This window comes from Bombina bombina, chromosome 3 (genome assembly GCF_027579735.1).
Source record: "Bombina bombina isolate aBomBom1 chromosome 3, aBomBom1.pri, whole genome shotgun sequence".
Classification (NCBI taxonomy): Eukaryota; Metazoa; Chordata; class Amphibia; order Anura; family Bombinatoridae; genus Bombina; species Bombina bombina.
Genome location: NC_069501.1, coordinates 807,400,660 through 807,418,054, shown reverse-complemented (window position 1 = coordinate 807,418,054; position 17,395 = coordinate 807,400,660). Strand labels below are relative to the sequence as shown.

The 17,395-nt window shown below is 39.8% G+C and overlaps 1 protein-coding gene across 1 annotated transcript in view; it reads right to left on the bottom strand.

Annotated features, from left to right (window-relative positions):
* Positions 1–17,395, bottom strand: part of JADE3 (jade family PHD finger 3) — a 192,296-nt gene that overhangs the window by 104,523 nt on the left and 70,378 nt on the right. The window contains exons 4-6 of the mRNA XM_053707741.1: positions 13,182–13,339; positions 5,545–5,735; positions 4,785–4,996 (exon numbers count right to left, since the gene is read on the bottom strand). Of these exons, the coding sequence (XP_053563716.1) occupies positions 4,785–4,996; positions 5,545–5,735; positions 13,182–13,339 (561 nt within the window). The remainder of the gene's footprint in view (positions 1–4,784; positions 4,997–5,544; positions 5,736–13,181; positions 13,340–17,395) is intronic.

Below are 17,395 nucleotides of genomic sequence, written 5' to 3'. Positions count from 1 at the left end.
AACGTCTGGAACTTCTGACAGACGCTTGTGTAACAGAATGGACAGAGCTGAGATCTGTCCCTTTAAGGAACTAGCGGATAACCCCTTTTCTAAACCTTCTTGTAGAAAAGACAATATCCTAGGAATCCTAACCTTACTCCAAGAGTAACCTTTGGATTCGCACCAATATAGGTATTTACGCCATATTTTATGGTAAATCTTTCTGGTAACAGGCTTCCTAGCCTGTATTAAGGTATCAATAACTGACTCAGAAAAACCACGCTTTGATAAGATCAAGCGTTCAATTTCCAAGCAGTCAGCTTCAGAGAAGTTAGATTTTGATGTTTGAAAGGACCCTGAATCAGAAGGTCCTGTCTCAGAGGTAACGACCAAGGTGGACAGAATGACATGTCCACCAGATCTGTATACCAAGTCCTGCGTGGCCATGCAGGCGCTATTAGAATCACTGATGCTTTCTCCTGTTTGATTCTGGCAATCAATCGAGGAAGCATCGGGAAAGGTGGAAACACATAAGCCATCCTGAAGGTCCATGGTGCTGTCAAGGCATCTATCAGGACCGCTCCCTGGATCTGGACCCGTAGCGCGGAAGCTTGGCGTTCTGTCGAGACGCCATGAGATCTATCTCTGGTTTGCCCCAACGTCGAAGTATTTGGGCAAAGACCTCTGGATGAAGTTCCCACTCCCCCGGATGAAAAGTCTGACGACTTAAGAAATCCGCCTCCCAGTTCTCCACTCCCGGGATGTGGATTGCAGACAGGTGGCAAGAGTGAGACTCTGCCCAGCGAATTATCTTCGATCCTTCCATCATTGCTAGGGAGCTTCTTGTCCCTCCCTGATGGTTGATATAAGCTACAGTCGTGATGTTGTCCGACTGGAACCTGATGAACCCCCGAGTTGTTAACTGGGGCCAAGCCAGAAGAGCATTGAGGACTGCTCTCAATTCCAGAATGTTTATTGGAAGAAGACTCTCCTCCTGATTCCATAGTCCCTGAGCCTTCAGAGAATTCCAGACAGCGCCCCAACCTAGTAGGCTGGCGTCTGTTGTTACAATTGACCAGTCTGGCCTGCTGAATGGCATTCCCCTGGACAGATGTGGCCGATAAAGCCACCATAGAAGAGAATTTCTGGTCTCTTGATTCAGATTTAGAGTGGAATGAAGGACACGGCATGCATTTTGAAGTTTTGTTAACCTGTCCTCTGTCAGGTAAATCTTCATTTCTACAGAATCTATCAGAGTCCCCAGGAAGGGAACTGTTGTGAGTGGAAAGAGAGAACTTTTCTCTTCGTTCACTTTCCATCCATGCGACCTTAGAAATGCCAGTACTATCTCTGTATGAGATTTGGCAGTTTGAAAGCTTGAAGCTTGTATCAGTATGTCGTCTAAGTACGGAGCTACTGAAATTCCTCGCGGTCTTAGTACCGCCAGAAGAGTGCCCAGAACCTTTGTGAAGATTCTTGGAGCCGTAGCCAGTCCGAATGGAAGAGCTACAAACTGGTAATGCCTGTCTAAAAAGGCAAACCTTAGATACCGGTAATGATCTTTGTGAATCGGTATGTGAAGGTAAGCATCCTTTAAATCCACTGTGGTCATGTACTGACCCTCTTGGATCATGGGCAAAATTGTTCGAATAGTTTCCATCTTGAACGATGGAACTCTTAGGAATTTGTTTAGGATCTTTAAATCCAAGATTGGCCTGAAGGTTCCCTCTTTTTTGGGAACTACAAACAGATTTGAGTAAAACCCTTGTCCTTGTTCCAACCGCGGAACTGGATGGATCACTCCCATTAATAAAAGATCTTGTACGCAGCGTAGAAACGCTTCCTTCTTTGTTAGGTTTGTTGACAACCTTGACAGATGAAATCTCCCTCTTGGGGGAGAGGATTTGAAGTCCAGAAGGTATCCCTGAGATATGATCTCTAACGCCCAGGGATCCTGAACATCTCTTGCCCAAGCCTGGGCGAAGAGGGAAAGTCTGCCCCCCACTAGATCCGGTCCCGGATCGGGGGCCCTCAATTCATGCTGTCTTAGGGGCAGCAGCAGGTTTTCTGGCCTGTTTGCCCCTGTTCCAGGACTGGTTAGGTTTCCAGCCTTGTCTGTAGCGAGCAACAGCTCCTTCCTGTTTTGGTGCAGAGGAAGTTGATGCTGCTCCTGCTTTGAAATTACGAAAGGAACGAAAATTGGACTGTCTAGCCTTGGCTTTGGCCTTGTCCTGAGGCAGGGCATGACCTTTACCTCCTGTAATGTCAGCAATAATCTCTTTCAAGCCGGGCCCGAATAAGGTCTGCCCTTTGAAAGGAATATTAAGCAATTTAGATTTAGACGTAACATCAGCTGACCAGGATTTCAGCCACAGAGCTCTGCGTGCCTGAATGGCGAATCCTGAATTTTTAGCCGCAAGTTTAGTTAAATGTACTACGGCATCTGAAATAAATGAATTAGCTAACTTAAGGAATTTAAGTTTGTGTGTGATGTCATCTAGTGTGGATGATTGAAGTGTCTCTTCCAGAGACTCAAACCAAAATGCTGCTGCAGCCGTGACAGGCGCAATACATGCAAGAGGTTGCAATATAAACCCTTGTTGAACAAACATTTTCTTAAGGTAACCCTCTAATTTTTTATCCATTGGATCTGAAAAAGCACAGCTATCCTCCACTGGGATAGTGGTACGCTTAGCTAAAGTAGAAACTGCTCCCTCCACCTTAGGGACCATTTGCCATAAGTCCCGTGTGGCGGCGTCTATTGGAAACATTTTTCTGAATATAGGAGGGGGTGAGAAAGGCACACCGGGTCTATCCCACTCCTTAGTAACAATGTCAGTAAGTCTCTTAGGTATAGGAAAAACGTCAGTACTCGTCGGTACCGCAAAATATTTATCCAACCTACACATTTTTTCTGGGATTGTAACTGTGTTACAATCATTCAGAGCCGCTAATACCTCCCCTAGTAACACACGGAGGTTCTCAAGCTTAAATTTAAAATTTGAAATGTCTGAGTCCAGTTTATTTTGATCAGAACCGTCACCCACAGAATGAAGCTCTCCGTCTTCACGTTCTGCAAACTGTGACGCAGTATCAGACATGGCCCTTGCATTATCAGCGCACTCTGTTCTCATCCCAGAGTGATCACGTTTACCTCTTAGTTCTGGTAGTTTAGCCAAAACTTCAGTCATAACAGTAGCCATATCTTGTAATGTGATTTGTAATGGCCGCCCAGATGCACTCGGCGCTACAATATCACGCACCTCCTGAGCGGGAGATGCAGGTACTGACACGTGAGGCGAGTTAGTCGGCATAACTCTCCCCTCGTTGTTTGGTGAAATATGTTCAATTTGTACAGATTGACTGTTTTTTAAAGTAGCATCAATACATTTAGTACATAAATTTCTATTGGGCTCCACTTTGGCATTAACACATATAGCACAGAGATATTCCTCTGAATCAGACATGTTTAACACACTAGCAAATAAACAGCAACTTGGAAATACTTTTCAAAGTAATTTACAAATAATATGAAAACGAACTGTGCCTTTAAGAAGCACAGAAAAATATTATAACAGATAAAATAATTAAGTTATAGCATCAATCTTTGTCAGAATATACAGTTTTAGCAAAGGATTGTTCCCCTCAGCAAATGATAACTAACCCAGGCAGCAGAAAAAAATACACAAATAAACGTTTTTTATATCACAGTCAATACAATCAGCACAGCTCTGCTGTAATGATTACTTCCCTCAAAAAAGGCTTTGGAGATCCCTGAACTCTGTAGAGATGAACCGGATCATGCAGGAAGAAAATGAACCTCTGACTGAGTTTTTCTGATGCTTAGAAAAAGCGCCAAAAATCGCCCCTCCCCCACACACATAACAGTGAGAGGGATCAGTGAACTGCTCTAATTTAAATCAAAACTATTGCCAAGTGGAAAAATAGTGCCCAAAACATTTTTTCACCCAGTACCTCAGAGAAAAAAACGTTTTTACATGCCAGCAAAAAAACGTTTTACCTCAATAATTAATTGTCATTTAAAACCTATTGCAAGTCCCTGCAAAATAGGTTAAGTCTATGTATACAGTTTAAAAGCCAGAGAAGTACCATTTCCCAGAAAACTGAAGTGTAAAATATACATACATGACAGCCTGATATCAGCTACATCTACTGCATTCAAGGCTGAGTTTACATTATAACGGTATGGCAGGATTTTCTCATCAATTCCATGTCAGAAAATAATAAACTGCTACATACCTCTTTGCAGATTAATCTGCCTGCTGTCCCCTGATCTGAAGTTTACCTCTCCTCAGATGGCCGAGAAACAGCAATATGATCTTAACTACTCCGGCTAAAATCATAGAAAAACTCAGGTAGATTCTTCTTCAAATTCTACCAGAGAAGGAATAACACACTCCGGTGCTATTATAAAATAACAAACTTTTGATTGAAGATATAAAAACTAAATATACCACCATAGTCCTCTCACACATCCTATCTAGTCGTTGGGTGCAAGAGAATGACTGGGGGTGACGTAGAGGGGAGGAGCTATATAGCAACTCTGCTGGGTGAATGCTCTTGCACTTCCTGTAGGGGAGCAGTTAATATCCCACAAGTAATGATGACCCGTGGACTGATCACACTTAACAGAAGAAATAAATATATCACAGCACAACGTCCCTTTAATCTTCCTGAGCAGTACCATATTATGTGATGCCTTGGAAAGATATCATGCCTGCAATAACCTACAAATAGTAACGTTTACCAGAATATTCAAAGACATTACCTAAACATAAACCTACCTGATGTACACAGATGTTGCACCTATCACAGAATACCATATCGTTGCCCTCCTCACTATCTGGTGAACGGCACACATCACAGATGACATCCTCATCATATTCTATACCAAGGCCCTCCTCTGTCTCTATGGCATGGTTCATATTCTCATGACAATGCCTTTCTAGCACCTCCAGAGTTTTTTCCATTGTGCTCTCATCAACAGGTGGACATCCTAGGACAACAGCAGGACGGGAAAGGGATCACTTTAGGAAGGAAGCCAAAAGCCTTAATTCAATTTTTTTTCTCAAGCTTGTCACATAATAACTGACAACTAAGGTATATTTCTAATGATTTGACAGTTGTAAGAGTCTGCATTCAAAGCTACTTTTTATGACCCATCTGAACAGTAAAACCACTTATTTTGGTAAAAAATAAACACACCTGTACATGAAAGCAAGTATAATTCAACCATTTGTTAGCACAAAAATGATCTTTAAAAGTATAAAAAAATAAAACACAGACAAACCACTTATAACAATAGTGCATTTGTGGTACTTAAACTGTAGATAATTCTTTTTTTAAGCTCTGCCTTCAAAACCCTTCTGCCTGTGGGGTGTGTCTGAGGGAAAACACCTCAACTAACTGTGTGCTAAATACATTTGTACATCTTTGATAGAGCAACCTATAAACAGATTCTACAGTTTATTTCGCACTAATTAGAAAAAACAAACATTTTCCCATTAAAGTGGTAACTAAGATATGTCTAGTTGTATTGATTACCCATATCAGCCAGCTCCAGGTTGCATTCTTCCAGCCAGTATAGATCCACATCATCTAGATCATATCTACACATGCTCTCTGCTAGCTCCAGTATGTTGATATATCCTGGCTCTGTGGGCTCTTGGCTAGAGCAGTGGATGTACTTCCGTGGACGTGAAAACAGGACCTCCTTCACTTTTTCTGTAATAACCCTGGGTACAAGAACAATGTACACATAATTGTATTTAAGCTGAGAAAAATATGTCATAATTCAATAAAATATCCATACAACACAAAATAAAACTAATAATACAAAACAACATTCTGAGCGTTCATCATTTCAAATATACATTGTTAATATAATAAGACATAATTCCCTCTGCAAATATTCTCTATTACTAATTGTTGCTGTGCACAACATAATATTTTAGCAATACATACTTCCTGTGGTGCAACAAAAAACAGTATTGTTAATAGCCATCCTTTTCAGTACACAAAGTTATTTTAATAGCTAGAAGAAAAAAAACAATCACACTACATATTTGAATATATGGAAATAATTTTCACTGTTGAGATCATTAGGCTCATTTTTTTATTCCTTTTAGAGTCATCTCCCTTTTACAATCCTCTTTCCCCCCAAAAAACAACTTTCCCTGTTAATTCAATTCTTGATTCCTGGGAATATTTAGATCCAGTGAAAGTACTTAGTAATTGGATCTGTATATCAATAGTGTAAGATTGAATACGTTTCCTCCAATTATGGAGAAACCATTTCATTCTTAATTCTGAATAAATAATTGTGTCAAATTGTTTGAAAATTAACGGATTATAGATTAATTTAGAGAACTCTGAGATACTTGGACTTTTTTTTTTTCTTTTCAATATCTTAATCTAATAATTCCTACCTTTTAGAATTACCATATCATCTGAATTTTGGAATAATAGAAAAAAGTGTTTAAAGGGACACTGTACCCAAAATTTTTCTTTTGTGATTCAGATAGAGCATGACATTTTAAGCAACTTTCTAATTTACTCCTATTATCACATTTTCTTCATTCTCTTGGTATCTTTATTTGAACTGCAAGAATGTAAGTTTAGATGCCGGCCCATTTTTGGTGAACAACCTGGGTTGTCCTTGCTGATTGGTGGATAAATTCATCCACCAATAAAAAAGTGCTGTCCAGAGTACTAAAACAAACAAAAAGCTTAGATGCCTTATTTTTCAAATAAAGATAGCAAGAGAACAAAGAAAAAATGCTAATAGGAGTAAATTAGAAATTTGCTTAAAATTGCATGCTTTATCTGAATCACAAAAGAAAACAATTGGGTTCAGTGTCCCTTTAACTAATTATTAATGATTTTTTTGCACTTTCGGGCAGCTCCAAAAATGAAAAAATGAATTAAATATGTTCTTGGATAGTTACATTTGTAGCAGGACAAAAAAGTTTTTTGGTATTCCATCTAGACATAATAGAGAAGTGGTTGCCATTTTGAGGTAATTTCTTGAATATTCTTTTGTCCTTAGGTTAATTTCAAGAGCATATAACAATTGGAAATAGAGGGATTCCCTGCTTCATATATTTTAAGTACCGATTCTTAGGCAGACCTACGCCAAACTCTTGGGCAGTCCTTAGCAAGTTCTCAAAATAAGTGACTAATTTGGAGATACGCAAAAAAAATTCTTGATTGGATAAATCAAATTCATGTTTAAAGGTTTCAAATGACTTACATACCAGCTGGTCGCCTACTCTTAATTGAGATATATTAAAGGGTGTGCATTTGTGTATATGTATCTTGGTGTGTTGCACTTTCACAAAAATCGTTTCAGCTCCGAAAGAGCCAAAAGTTGCAAGGGACCTCCATCTTCCGTATTCAGCAGTGAACAAAACTGCTGAATGCATATTTCTATTGAAATTATTTGCCAGGAATCTATGCTATTCTAAAAACTTCCATAATTTTAATATCTACTGACAGCTTGTTGCTTGGACAGTGTATAAGATCCTTAAGGAAGTAGGAACTGACCAGGCTCTATTTCCAAAAGAGAAAAAACAAAAACTATCAACCAATCAATTGCAATTGTAGCAATGCATACCCAAATGTAATATTTAAAGTCTGGGAAGACTAATTCTTCGTAATTTTTGAGTTGTGATAGCTTTATCAATGTTATAGCTGGTCTTTTTTCCCCACATAAAAAATTGTATATACACTATAATATTAAGAAAGTTTTTTTGTTTTTTTTTAAAGAAATTAATAATGGTACATTTTGCATTAAATATATTCTGGAGAATAAAATAATTTTAATAAAACATATTTTACCTTTCACTGACAACGGATATTTAGCCCAGTTCTCCAAATCTTTTTAACATTTATTCATTACTCACATTTTTTTTTTTTTTTTCAATTTATCTTTTTATTGAAGTCAAAAACCAGTACAGAGTATAAGGTATGTCACAAAACATTCACAAAACAATATGTACAGAGCATAATTAGGAGACAATGTATTCTAGTATCACAAACATTTCCGTACAATATGGGTCATCACATAAAGAGACTTCAGTTTTGTTTTAGAGTATAACAGATGTAGTATAAGCAAAAATGATCCTCTCCTAGCTATATACAAAGACAAGTAAGGTAGCTAATCAGATGAGGGTAAAACTAGGGAGGGGGTGACTCTATAGTTATATGGGGAAGAGGGATGCAGCGGGCAAGAGCCGCTTAAAATGTAATAGGGGGGAAAAGGGGGGGGTGGAGGGGCGGAGCCAGTTAGTGTGTCTACGCCAGGGACAAATTTAAGAGAGACTAGGGTGTCATTACTTAATATAAATACATTCACACTCATCTAAACCTTTATATTCCTATAGAGGGGGCCTAGAGTCACATAATATGAAGGGGGGTCGTCAGATTAATTGGAGATTAGGGGGCTTGAGGGACTTCTGGGTGAGCCCCTCTCCTGGGGGAGTGCCACCTCTAGGCGATGTTGGAGAGGGAGAAGGGATATGACCCGCAGGTATAGGTACCGGCGGGAAAGGGAGGAGAGAGGCTCAATCAAGAAAACTATTATGTGCTAGAGATGTGAATAAGAGCATAAATAAACTAGGGATTACAGTTGTATAGTCACAGAAAATTGTGGTCAATAACACATATAAATAGAACACAACACTTAAGTAATAGAGAGATCACGTGCACCCATATAGACAACAATAGTTATTAAACACATTATAAAGAACCGGAGTATACTAGGGAGAGTCTAAATTACATGTATGCTCACTGACATTACTATGGATAATATGACACCGTACATACTGTCAGTTAGTGCCCAGATACTTTGAACCAATTTAGTTATTTTATCTTATAACTTGTAGCACAACATATGTCTAGCGCCTTGCAGTCAAAGCCCACACGCCTTTATAAGCAAGGGATAAAAACGTATATGCTGGACCGTGCTTTCCCAGTAGACCCGGCCCAGCAGCATCTATAAATGGACCTTATCATCCTCAAACAATATACCCTGCCTACTAATAGGGATATGGGCAACTTACAAGCTGTGAGCTTTACTAGTACTATAAAAGTGATGTGGCAACATTTGAACATACATATAAAAAGCTTCAGCATGGACATTAAAGTTAATAACACATGTAAGACAAACCAGGGACAATTCTGAGAGAAAATATAGATTATGAGAGACTTTTATGCTAAAATCTAAGTGGCTTCAGGAATAAGCAAACAACATTACTTCAGATTGATCTCCCTTAATCAATACCAGGATGAACTAGGTGCAGAGTAAAACTATACTAAACTGAAAACCTAAAAAAAGTAAGTTTCTAAACTATATAGGTATCCTAGTACTCCCGTGTAATATAGAGCCTATGTATTAGTAGGACATCTGTATCATATGAGAAATAAAGAAATAAACATGTCATTGTTGAGAGATATTAGACATTGCGTGTACTCTCTCTGAGTAGTAAGGGCATTAGATGTAGGAATGACTGAAACATATAACCCTTAGGTAAAACTATAGCAGTTGTGTAAAATTTTTTAACCGTATATAAGTTAACATTAACAGCAGAGTGACTCACAGTCCAATATTGACCAACCAAATGGAGCCTGTCACATAGTCCTTTAAATATGCTCAAGGAAAATTAACATAGACCTCATATGAGACTATAAGGTGAGAATATAGCTTATTCTTCTATTGTAACACAACATGGAGCATTAAAAAAAAAAAAAAGGAAGAATATTGAATATTACAAAACTGTTAAAACATATAGTAGGTATTAGGAGTGATCAGAACTTAACATGCAGCTTGTGTGTGGTCAAACGATCATCTATCTGAGCCCTTAAATCAGTCCTGCAGCTAAAGATGTCTCAGCCGATGCCTTCTCTCATGCAGAGACTGTTGAAAGCGGGGCAGCCAGGCGAATCTAGATCCCTTCGTAGATAGGGACAAAGGCTGTGTAGAGTCGGATAGATCAGGCCCTCTCTGTGAAAAGCTAATTTCCCTTTAGTGAACCGCCACGCTGGGACCTTTGCTGGGCCATATTCCAGCTTGTTGAAAGAGCGCTCTTCTTGCTGCTGTGGAACCTTGTTAAAAGCGGAGGGCTGTAGGACACTGCGCTGCTCAGGGAGACAAATTTGTCCTAACCTCTTATGCCGTGTAGTCTGGTTTGTCATCTTGCGCCCCTCCTCAGTTTCCTTATGTACCCCAAATGGCAGACATATGTCAGCTGCTGATTGCTCTCGGTAGACTTTTATTTGGCCTGGTGTCTTGGGGTTTTTAGGTATTTGCGATCTAGATAAGCTTATTCTGATCAAGGCAGACTCCATATTGACAATGGGAACGTTAGTCACGGCTTTCCGCTTACAGATCATTTCTTTCCACTGTCTCCGGGTAGCCTCTAGCTCCATTATACCATGCTGCTCAGACATTGTGTGCACGTCTAAAGACTGTGGAGCACTACATCGCCCACAATAACATAGCCGTACTGATATCTCAGGGCTGGGGATCTGAATTGCAGTGATGCATATCTCCTTTGCTTCCCGATTTGAAGTCACTCTCTGATGCAACGTATTCAGGTCACAGCAGCCGACAGCCTCCCCCATTGCCACCAGCAGCGGCTCAGGCGGTAGAGAGTTCTCTCAATTCTCTAGTGAGTGCCTGCTGGTGAATGTCAATCAAAAGTCCCAGTTGGTGAAGTGCAGATACTATTTGTCTCTCCATAGTATAGCTTCTAAAGTGATTGTAAGGCAGAGAGTGTATCTTTGAGCAAAAGGAAGGTACTTAGGTGTCTCCAATATGGCGGCTCACTCCGTCGTGGTCTCAGCAAACAGAGAAGTCTTTATATTTGTTAGGCTGCGAACTATTTCACTCTGTTGTCTCATATCATGTGTCCTCTTGCTTCACGACACGATAATGAACAGATATTGAGGTATAAACAGTCCCAACATATTAGAAATATAAGAGTTTTGTACTCAAACATGAGGAGCTCTGATATGGTACGTCTTTCTGTGTCGGCTGCTGGCTCCGCCCCCCCCCTTTTTTTTTTTTTTTTTTTTTTTTTTTAAATATACACATAATCTCAGATTTAGTTGTATTACATTTGCAACCAGAGACAGATCCAAGCTCTTTCAATAGCTGTAAGAGCAGGGGGGATATTATTTTCTGTAGGGTTGCACCAATACCATTTTTTTAAGACTGAGTACAAGTACCGATACTTTTTTTCAAATACTCACCGATACCAATTACCGATACTTTTTTAATGTCATGACAGTTTACCAAGCACAATACACACTAATGATTTAAGATCGCTTCTTTATAACTATGAACTGTATCTCAAAAGACATTTTTAAATAATAAAACAGTTTTATGTGCTTGTCACAAATTTCAGAGAGCATGTTTATAAATAAAAATATTACAATAACATATTAATAATAACAATAAATAACAGCTGCAGCAGCTGGGGCTGGAAAACTACAATTTAAAGGGGTGATTACTGGATGCAATTGTGTTGTAGGGTGCCTATATAACTCATCAATCTGACATTTGTACTTTATACAAAGTAATATAACTTAATTCTGAAAATAATATTGGGGAAGGAGTATCCCAGTAATCCCCTTTGAGAAAAATGGGGCATTTGCATTCTACTAACTCAAGAGAAAAGAGGGCTGGTCTTCATATTTTTCCAGGGCTCCCTTTCAGTCTTTTGTCCAATATACATGTTAGTAGCTTTCAGTTATTATTCAGGAGAGACATTGGCCTATAAGAATTTAAACCTTCAGGATCTCTCTTTTTCTTCAAGATTAAGGTAATAATTGAAGAAGTAAAGTACTTAGTGTTCATTCTAGTTTAGCACTTTCCCACCTGGGTGCTAATATTTTCTAAGGTTTTTTAATTTATTTAATTTTTGAAAAAACATTATTTAACTTTTTGTTATTGTTTTTACAGAACCCCAAGACTTACACGGTTTGAAAGATTAAGCAATTCCCTTTCCAACAGTGGGTCTTGGGGGTCTGTAGCTGCTTAGATGCCTGAGATACAGGCTTCTAAGCAGCATGCCCCCTCCTCCTATACTTAACATTGTTAAGTATAAATGAATTATTATTGCACGTGACTTCACCGTGCATCACGTGAAGCCCCGGCGATGCCTGTCACTCTACAGGCAACGATCGCTGGGGTAGGAGCTGTTAGGAGCCCCCAGATCTCCCTCAAGGTGGGAGAGTGCTCATGACGGCTCTGAGCCGTCATTAGCACCAGAGTGAGAAACTCTGTGATGGCTCAGAGCCGTCATTAGCATTCAAAGGGTTAAATAACGATCTTAAGTTTGTGTGATTCCCTCAATTCATATTTTGTATAATTCTATTTGTAACTGGTCTGGCCCCGGCGCTTTAATTAGCAGGGCTCTATTTTAATGGCCCATTTAATTTCATCATTTGACATAATTTTTCAGCAGTCAGTTTTAGAGGTTAAATCTTTTCCCAAAAACTAGGTTTTGTTTGTTGCTCATACACTTTTCCTTTTGTATATAGCCTTTGGAAAAAGTCTACAATGTGATTACTAATTTCTTATAAATTGCAACATCTTCTATCTATACTTCTTCAACTATAGGGTTTTTCTTTTTAATCCAAACAAAGTTGGCGAGGTACCTCTCTACTTTCCCTTCATATCTATAGAAAATGACCTTAGATTTTATATTGTCTCGTGACCGTGACAATTTTCGCTATATGAAAAGCTTTTTTTTTTTTTTTTTTGCTTGAATGTATTTCTCCCATAATTCTTTTTTAGGATTGTTAACGTAGAGATTAAATTTAATTTGCAATTGATTTCACTGTTGTATTTCTCTAGCTTAAAGTTTACGTTTATTTTTGACCAATAACGCTTTTTATCTCTCCTCAAACAAATGCCTTAAAAGATTACCAAAATATCTCCAAGAACAAGAACAATGTAATTACTTGACCGCAAAATACCACTTTAGGAATCCTGGTCATTTTACTTGATCCAAATTTCCTAAACATGCTAAGAAGGTATAATTCAATGGTTTGCTGGATTACTTATTTTAAAGAAAATAGAAAAAGGAAAAAAAAAAAAAAAAGATATTTGCAGCAAAATACGGAACAATAAACAAGAACCTGAGACAAACATTTATAGTTCAAGAGACACTCACCTAAGAGAAGGCTGTGGAATGGTATCAGGATTGGCTGGCACTTGAACACCCTTCTCCCATTCCTGCTTCCATGTGTCAGTAAAGCGGTAATATTCCTCCACATTCACATGCTGAGAGTCTGGAATTTTCATTGCACTAATAAGATCTTTACGATATACCTAAAAGATAAAGATACCTGATAAATTCATTTTCTTCCTAGTGGTGAGAGTCCACAAGCCTTGATGTGTGGGATTGAATTTCCGCCACTAGGAGGAGGCAAAGAACCCCAAACAAAAAGCGCATTTAAAATGTCCCACCTCCCTATACTACTGTAGTTTAACATATAGCTAAGCAAATGAAAGGTTAACAGAAAGGTAGGAAAGGGTAAGAAGAGGTGAAAATAAAATACTGCCATCAAGTAATACAATTAAACTGGGTGGGGTCTTGTGGACCACCATGAAAGAAAGGAATTTATCAGGTACGCATAAATTATGTTTTCTTTCATAAGGTGGTGAGAGTCTACAAGGCCATGTGTCGGACAATAATAATAAAAAAAAAAAAGAAGGGCAGTTCCCTTTTGCCAGACACTGCTGCCTGAAAGGACTTTTCTGACAAACGCTGTCTCAGAGGAGGCAAAAACATCAAAATGATGTTTTAGTGAATGCAGCTTTGCAAATCTGTTCCGCGGGAAGCCTCATTCTTAAAGGACCAAGAAGTAGATTCTGATCTATTGGAATTATTATTATTATCGGTTATTTGTAGAGCGCCAACAGATTCCGCAGCGCTATTAACAAAGGCGGAGTACAAAAAACAGTTATAGGGATCAAATGGGTAGAGGGCCCTGCCAAGAGTTGCACTGTTGTAGTCAGCTCTTGAGAAGGTGATCAACAAACAGCTGGACTCTTAAGCTTACATGCTAAAGGGGGTTCAGGGGATAGCAATGGAGGAGAGGAACTGGTATAAAGAAAGGTTAGCGTAGGTTGTATGCATCCCTGAACAGTAGAGTCTTTAGGGAGCACTTGAAGCTTTTAAAACTAGAAGAGAGTCTTGTGGAGCGAGGCAGAGAGTTCCACAAGATGGGAGCCAGTCTGGAGAAGTCCTGTAAACGGGAGTGTGATGAGGTGACAAGAGAGGAGGAGAGGAGGAGGTCGTGAGCAGAGCGAAGGGGACGGGAGGGAGAGTATCTGGAGACAAGGTCTGAGATATAGGGGGAAGCAGTGCAGTTGAGGGCTTTGTATGTCAGAGTGAGAATTTTGTGTTTGATCCTAGAGGCAAGAGGAAGCCAGTGAAGGGATTGGCAGAGAGGTGCAGAAGATGAAGAGCAACGTGTAAGGAAGATGAGTCTGGCAGAGGCATTCATTAAGGATTGTAAAGGAGCTAGGCGGTAGGTGGGGAGACCAGAGAGGACAGAGTTGCAGTAATCGAGGCGGGAGATGATGAGAGAGTGGATTAAAATCTTAGTTGTGTCTTGTGTAAGGAAGTGTCTAATTTTAGAGATGTTTTTAAGGTGGAAGCGGCAGGCTTTAGCCAAAGACAGAATGTGAGGAGTGAAAGAAAGATCTGAGTCAAATGTGACCCCGAGACATCGGGCATGCGGGGTAGGGGTAATGATGGAGTTGTCGACAGTTATAGAGAGATTGGGGGTGGAGAGTTTAGAAGAAGGGGGGAAAATAAGGAGCTCAGTTTTGGAGAGATTTAGCTTGAGGTAGTGAGAGGACATCCAGTTGGAGATGTGAGAAAGACAGTTAGTGACACGGGTTAGCAAGGAAGGAGAAAGGTCTGGTGCAGAGAAGTAGATTTGGGTGTCGTCGGCATACAAATGATATTGGAATGAGCTGTAACACGTTTAGAAAGTGACTTCCACGCCAATATGAAAACTTGAATGAATCACCAGTTTTAGTCTCAATCAAGAAGCTAATGCAACAGAAGTAGCCTTCTGTCCTTTACGAGGACCAGAAAAATGGACAAACTTTAACAGTCTGAAATCTTTAGTCGCCTGAAAATAATATTTTAAGGACCTAACCACAAAAAATTGTGAAGGAGTCTCTTCTTTGAATTCGTAGCATTAGGACACAAAAAAGGAACTAAAATTTCCTGATTCATATTGCCATAAGAAACAACCTTTGGTAAAAAAAAAAAAACTTGTATTAAGTTTGTAAAACCGCCTAGTCCTTCTGTAAAATTAGGGAGATTCACAAGATAAAGCAGACTTGTAAATACCTGTGCAACCCCAAATGCGAAAAAGCCATAATGCCCACTGTGTTTTTGCAACTGGGGAATAGTACCCCAGAGATCCAAAAAGGTAAAGAAAAAAAATGGTAAAGAAAAAAAATGCTTCTTAAACGTTGGTGGAGAGAACGGCACCCCAGGTTTATCCTATTCCTTCAAAATGATATCTGGCACAAGGATGGGACCGGGAATAACCTCAGGCACCCTAGACTTGGGTCCAAAAATAATGTCCATTTTTTGTGCTGGTTAATCCATAATTGGATTCAAATCTGGAACTCCTAAAGTTCTTAGTACCTCCTTAAGCAAGGACCGTAAATGATCCATCTTAAACTGAAAGGAAAGATCCTCAGATTCTTTCTCTGAACCCACATACGGATCCTCTGGAAGATTAATTGTCCACATCAGGATCCTGGGAATGACTGTAAAAGAACCTAAAGAAATGAGTTTAAGCTTTTGCTTACTTGCAGGCGGCATAGCTGCAATTGCCACAGAAACAGCAGACTGTAGCTGAAGTTTTAAACACTGGGTCAAATTCAGTCACCCCACCCTGAGTAATATAAAAAGGTGGGTGTCCCCCAGTAGCAGAGGACCTAGGACTCTGAGAGCGAGTCTGCAAAACAGACGCAAGGCAAGAGGTGCAAAGCTGGGCAGGGGGCATACCATGACCAATTTACATAAACATTTATTAGAACGACGATATCTGAAGGACCACCTTAGATAAGGGTATATCAGTGACTGCATGCCCCTCTTGCTCTATAATAGGGACTACAGTGAGTTACAGCCCCACTATCCAAATAAGAAGAGTAAAAAGGAGGAGCTAATTAATGTAAATAATGTCCCCAATATGTAGAAGTTAGAATATTGTAATTCCAAATTAAAATTATATATGTATAATCGTCAGCATGGTAACTCACTAGCGCAATCCCGCTGCACACAACTTGCCCCAATCTGAATGTGAATCTTCAACATATACAATATATAATATAGCAGCAGCAGGGTAACGCACTAGCGATATGCCGCTGCGCAATGTGCCCAAAACTGTTTTATGAATATAGTAATCCACTACAAAATAATCACCCCCTTAGTGCTCCGCAATAGGGACTCAGCACCTCCTGATATCCCATAGAGAGATTACTAGCGAGCAGTGTTTATGGGGCTATCACTTCCTGCTCCAATAGTGCAGTGTGAGGGGAAAGAGGCGGGGAGCATGCTCAGTGCCCTCCTGTGGTGGGAAAAAGTTTAACCCCCTCCTCGCCACAGAAGCCCCAGGTGTGGCAGGTCCCTGCTCCCAAATAAGTCACTGGCGCTTCCTCAGCGCACTGGAGTGCTGAGGTATAGTAGTCGAGAGTAATTTAAAGTGCCAAGCTCATGGAGAAGTACATACACCTAGCCACAACAGAAGGAGGTTTAGTAACTTCACAAAACTACACTATTGGCCTGCTTATGGGCAAAACTTCTTAGGAGCGCCCCTGCTGTACTCTCCTAAACCCTCTCTTCCAGGAACTATCAATTGAGAGAGAATAAGATAATAATTGATTTCAAATTACAGAACACCTCTATCCTTGCCCTCTTCTTGACTAGGCAAAAAATTACTGGGAGGGAAGTGGAAGTAGGAGGGATACTTAAAGCTCTGGCGTAGGGTGTCTTTGCCTCCTCTTGGTGGCCAGGTGATGTAATTTCCAAGAGTAAGGTCTTGTGGACTCTCACTACCATTAGAAATAAAATAAAAACCCTTAGCTGTATTATGCAGAAATATAACCTCAGCTAGAGCATATAATATATAAGTTAATAGGGCCACAAGAGCTCTTGATGTGTCGGGCCCTCACCCCCTCCACACCGTCAACAAGACTGTATCAGCAGCGTTCAAGTCTGGGTGTTATAATATGGTGATGTCCTCAGGAAAGAGCACAAAGCAGAAGGTGGGAAAGTTAACGTTCACAGTGCCACAGCAAGAACCCTGCCAAGCTGAAAATCTAAAATAGCATACCTCCATAACTGCAGCTCGC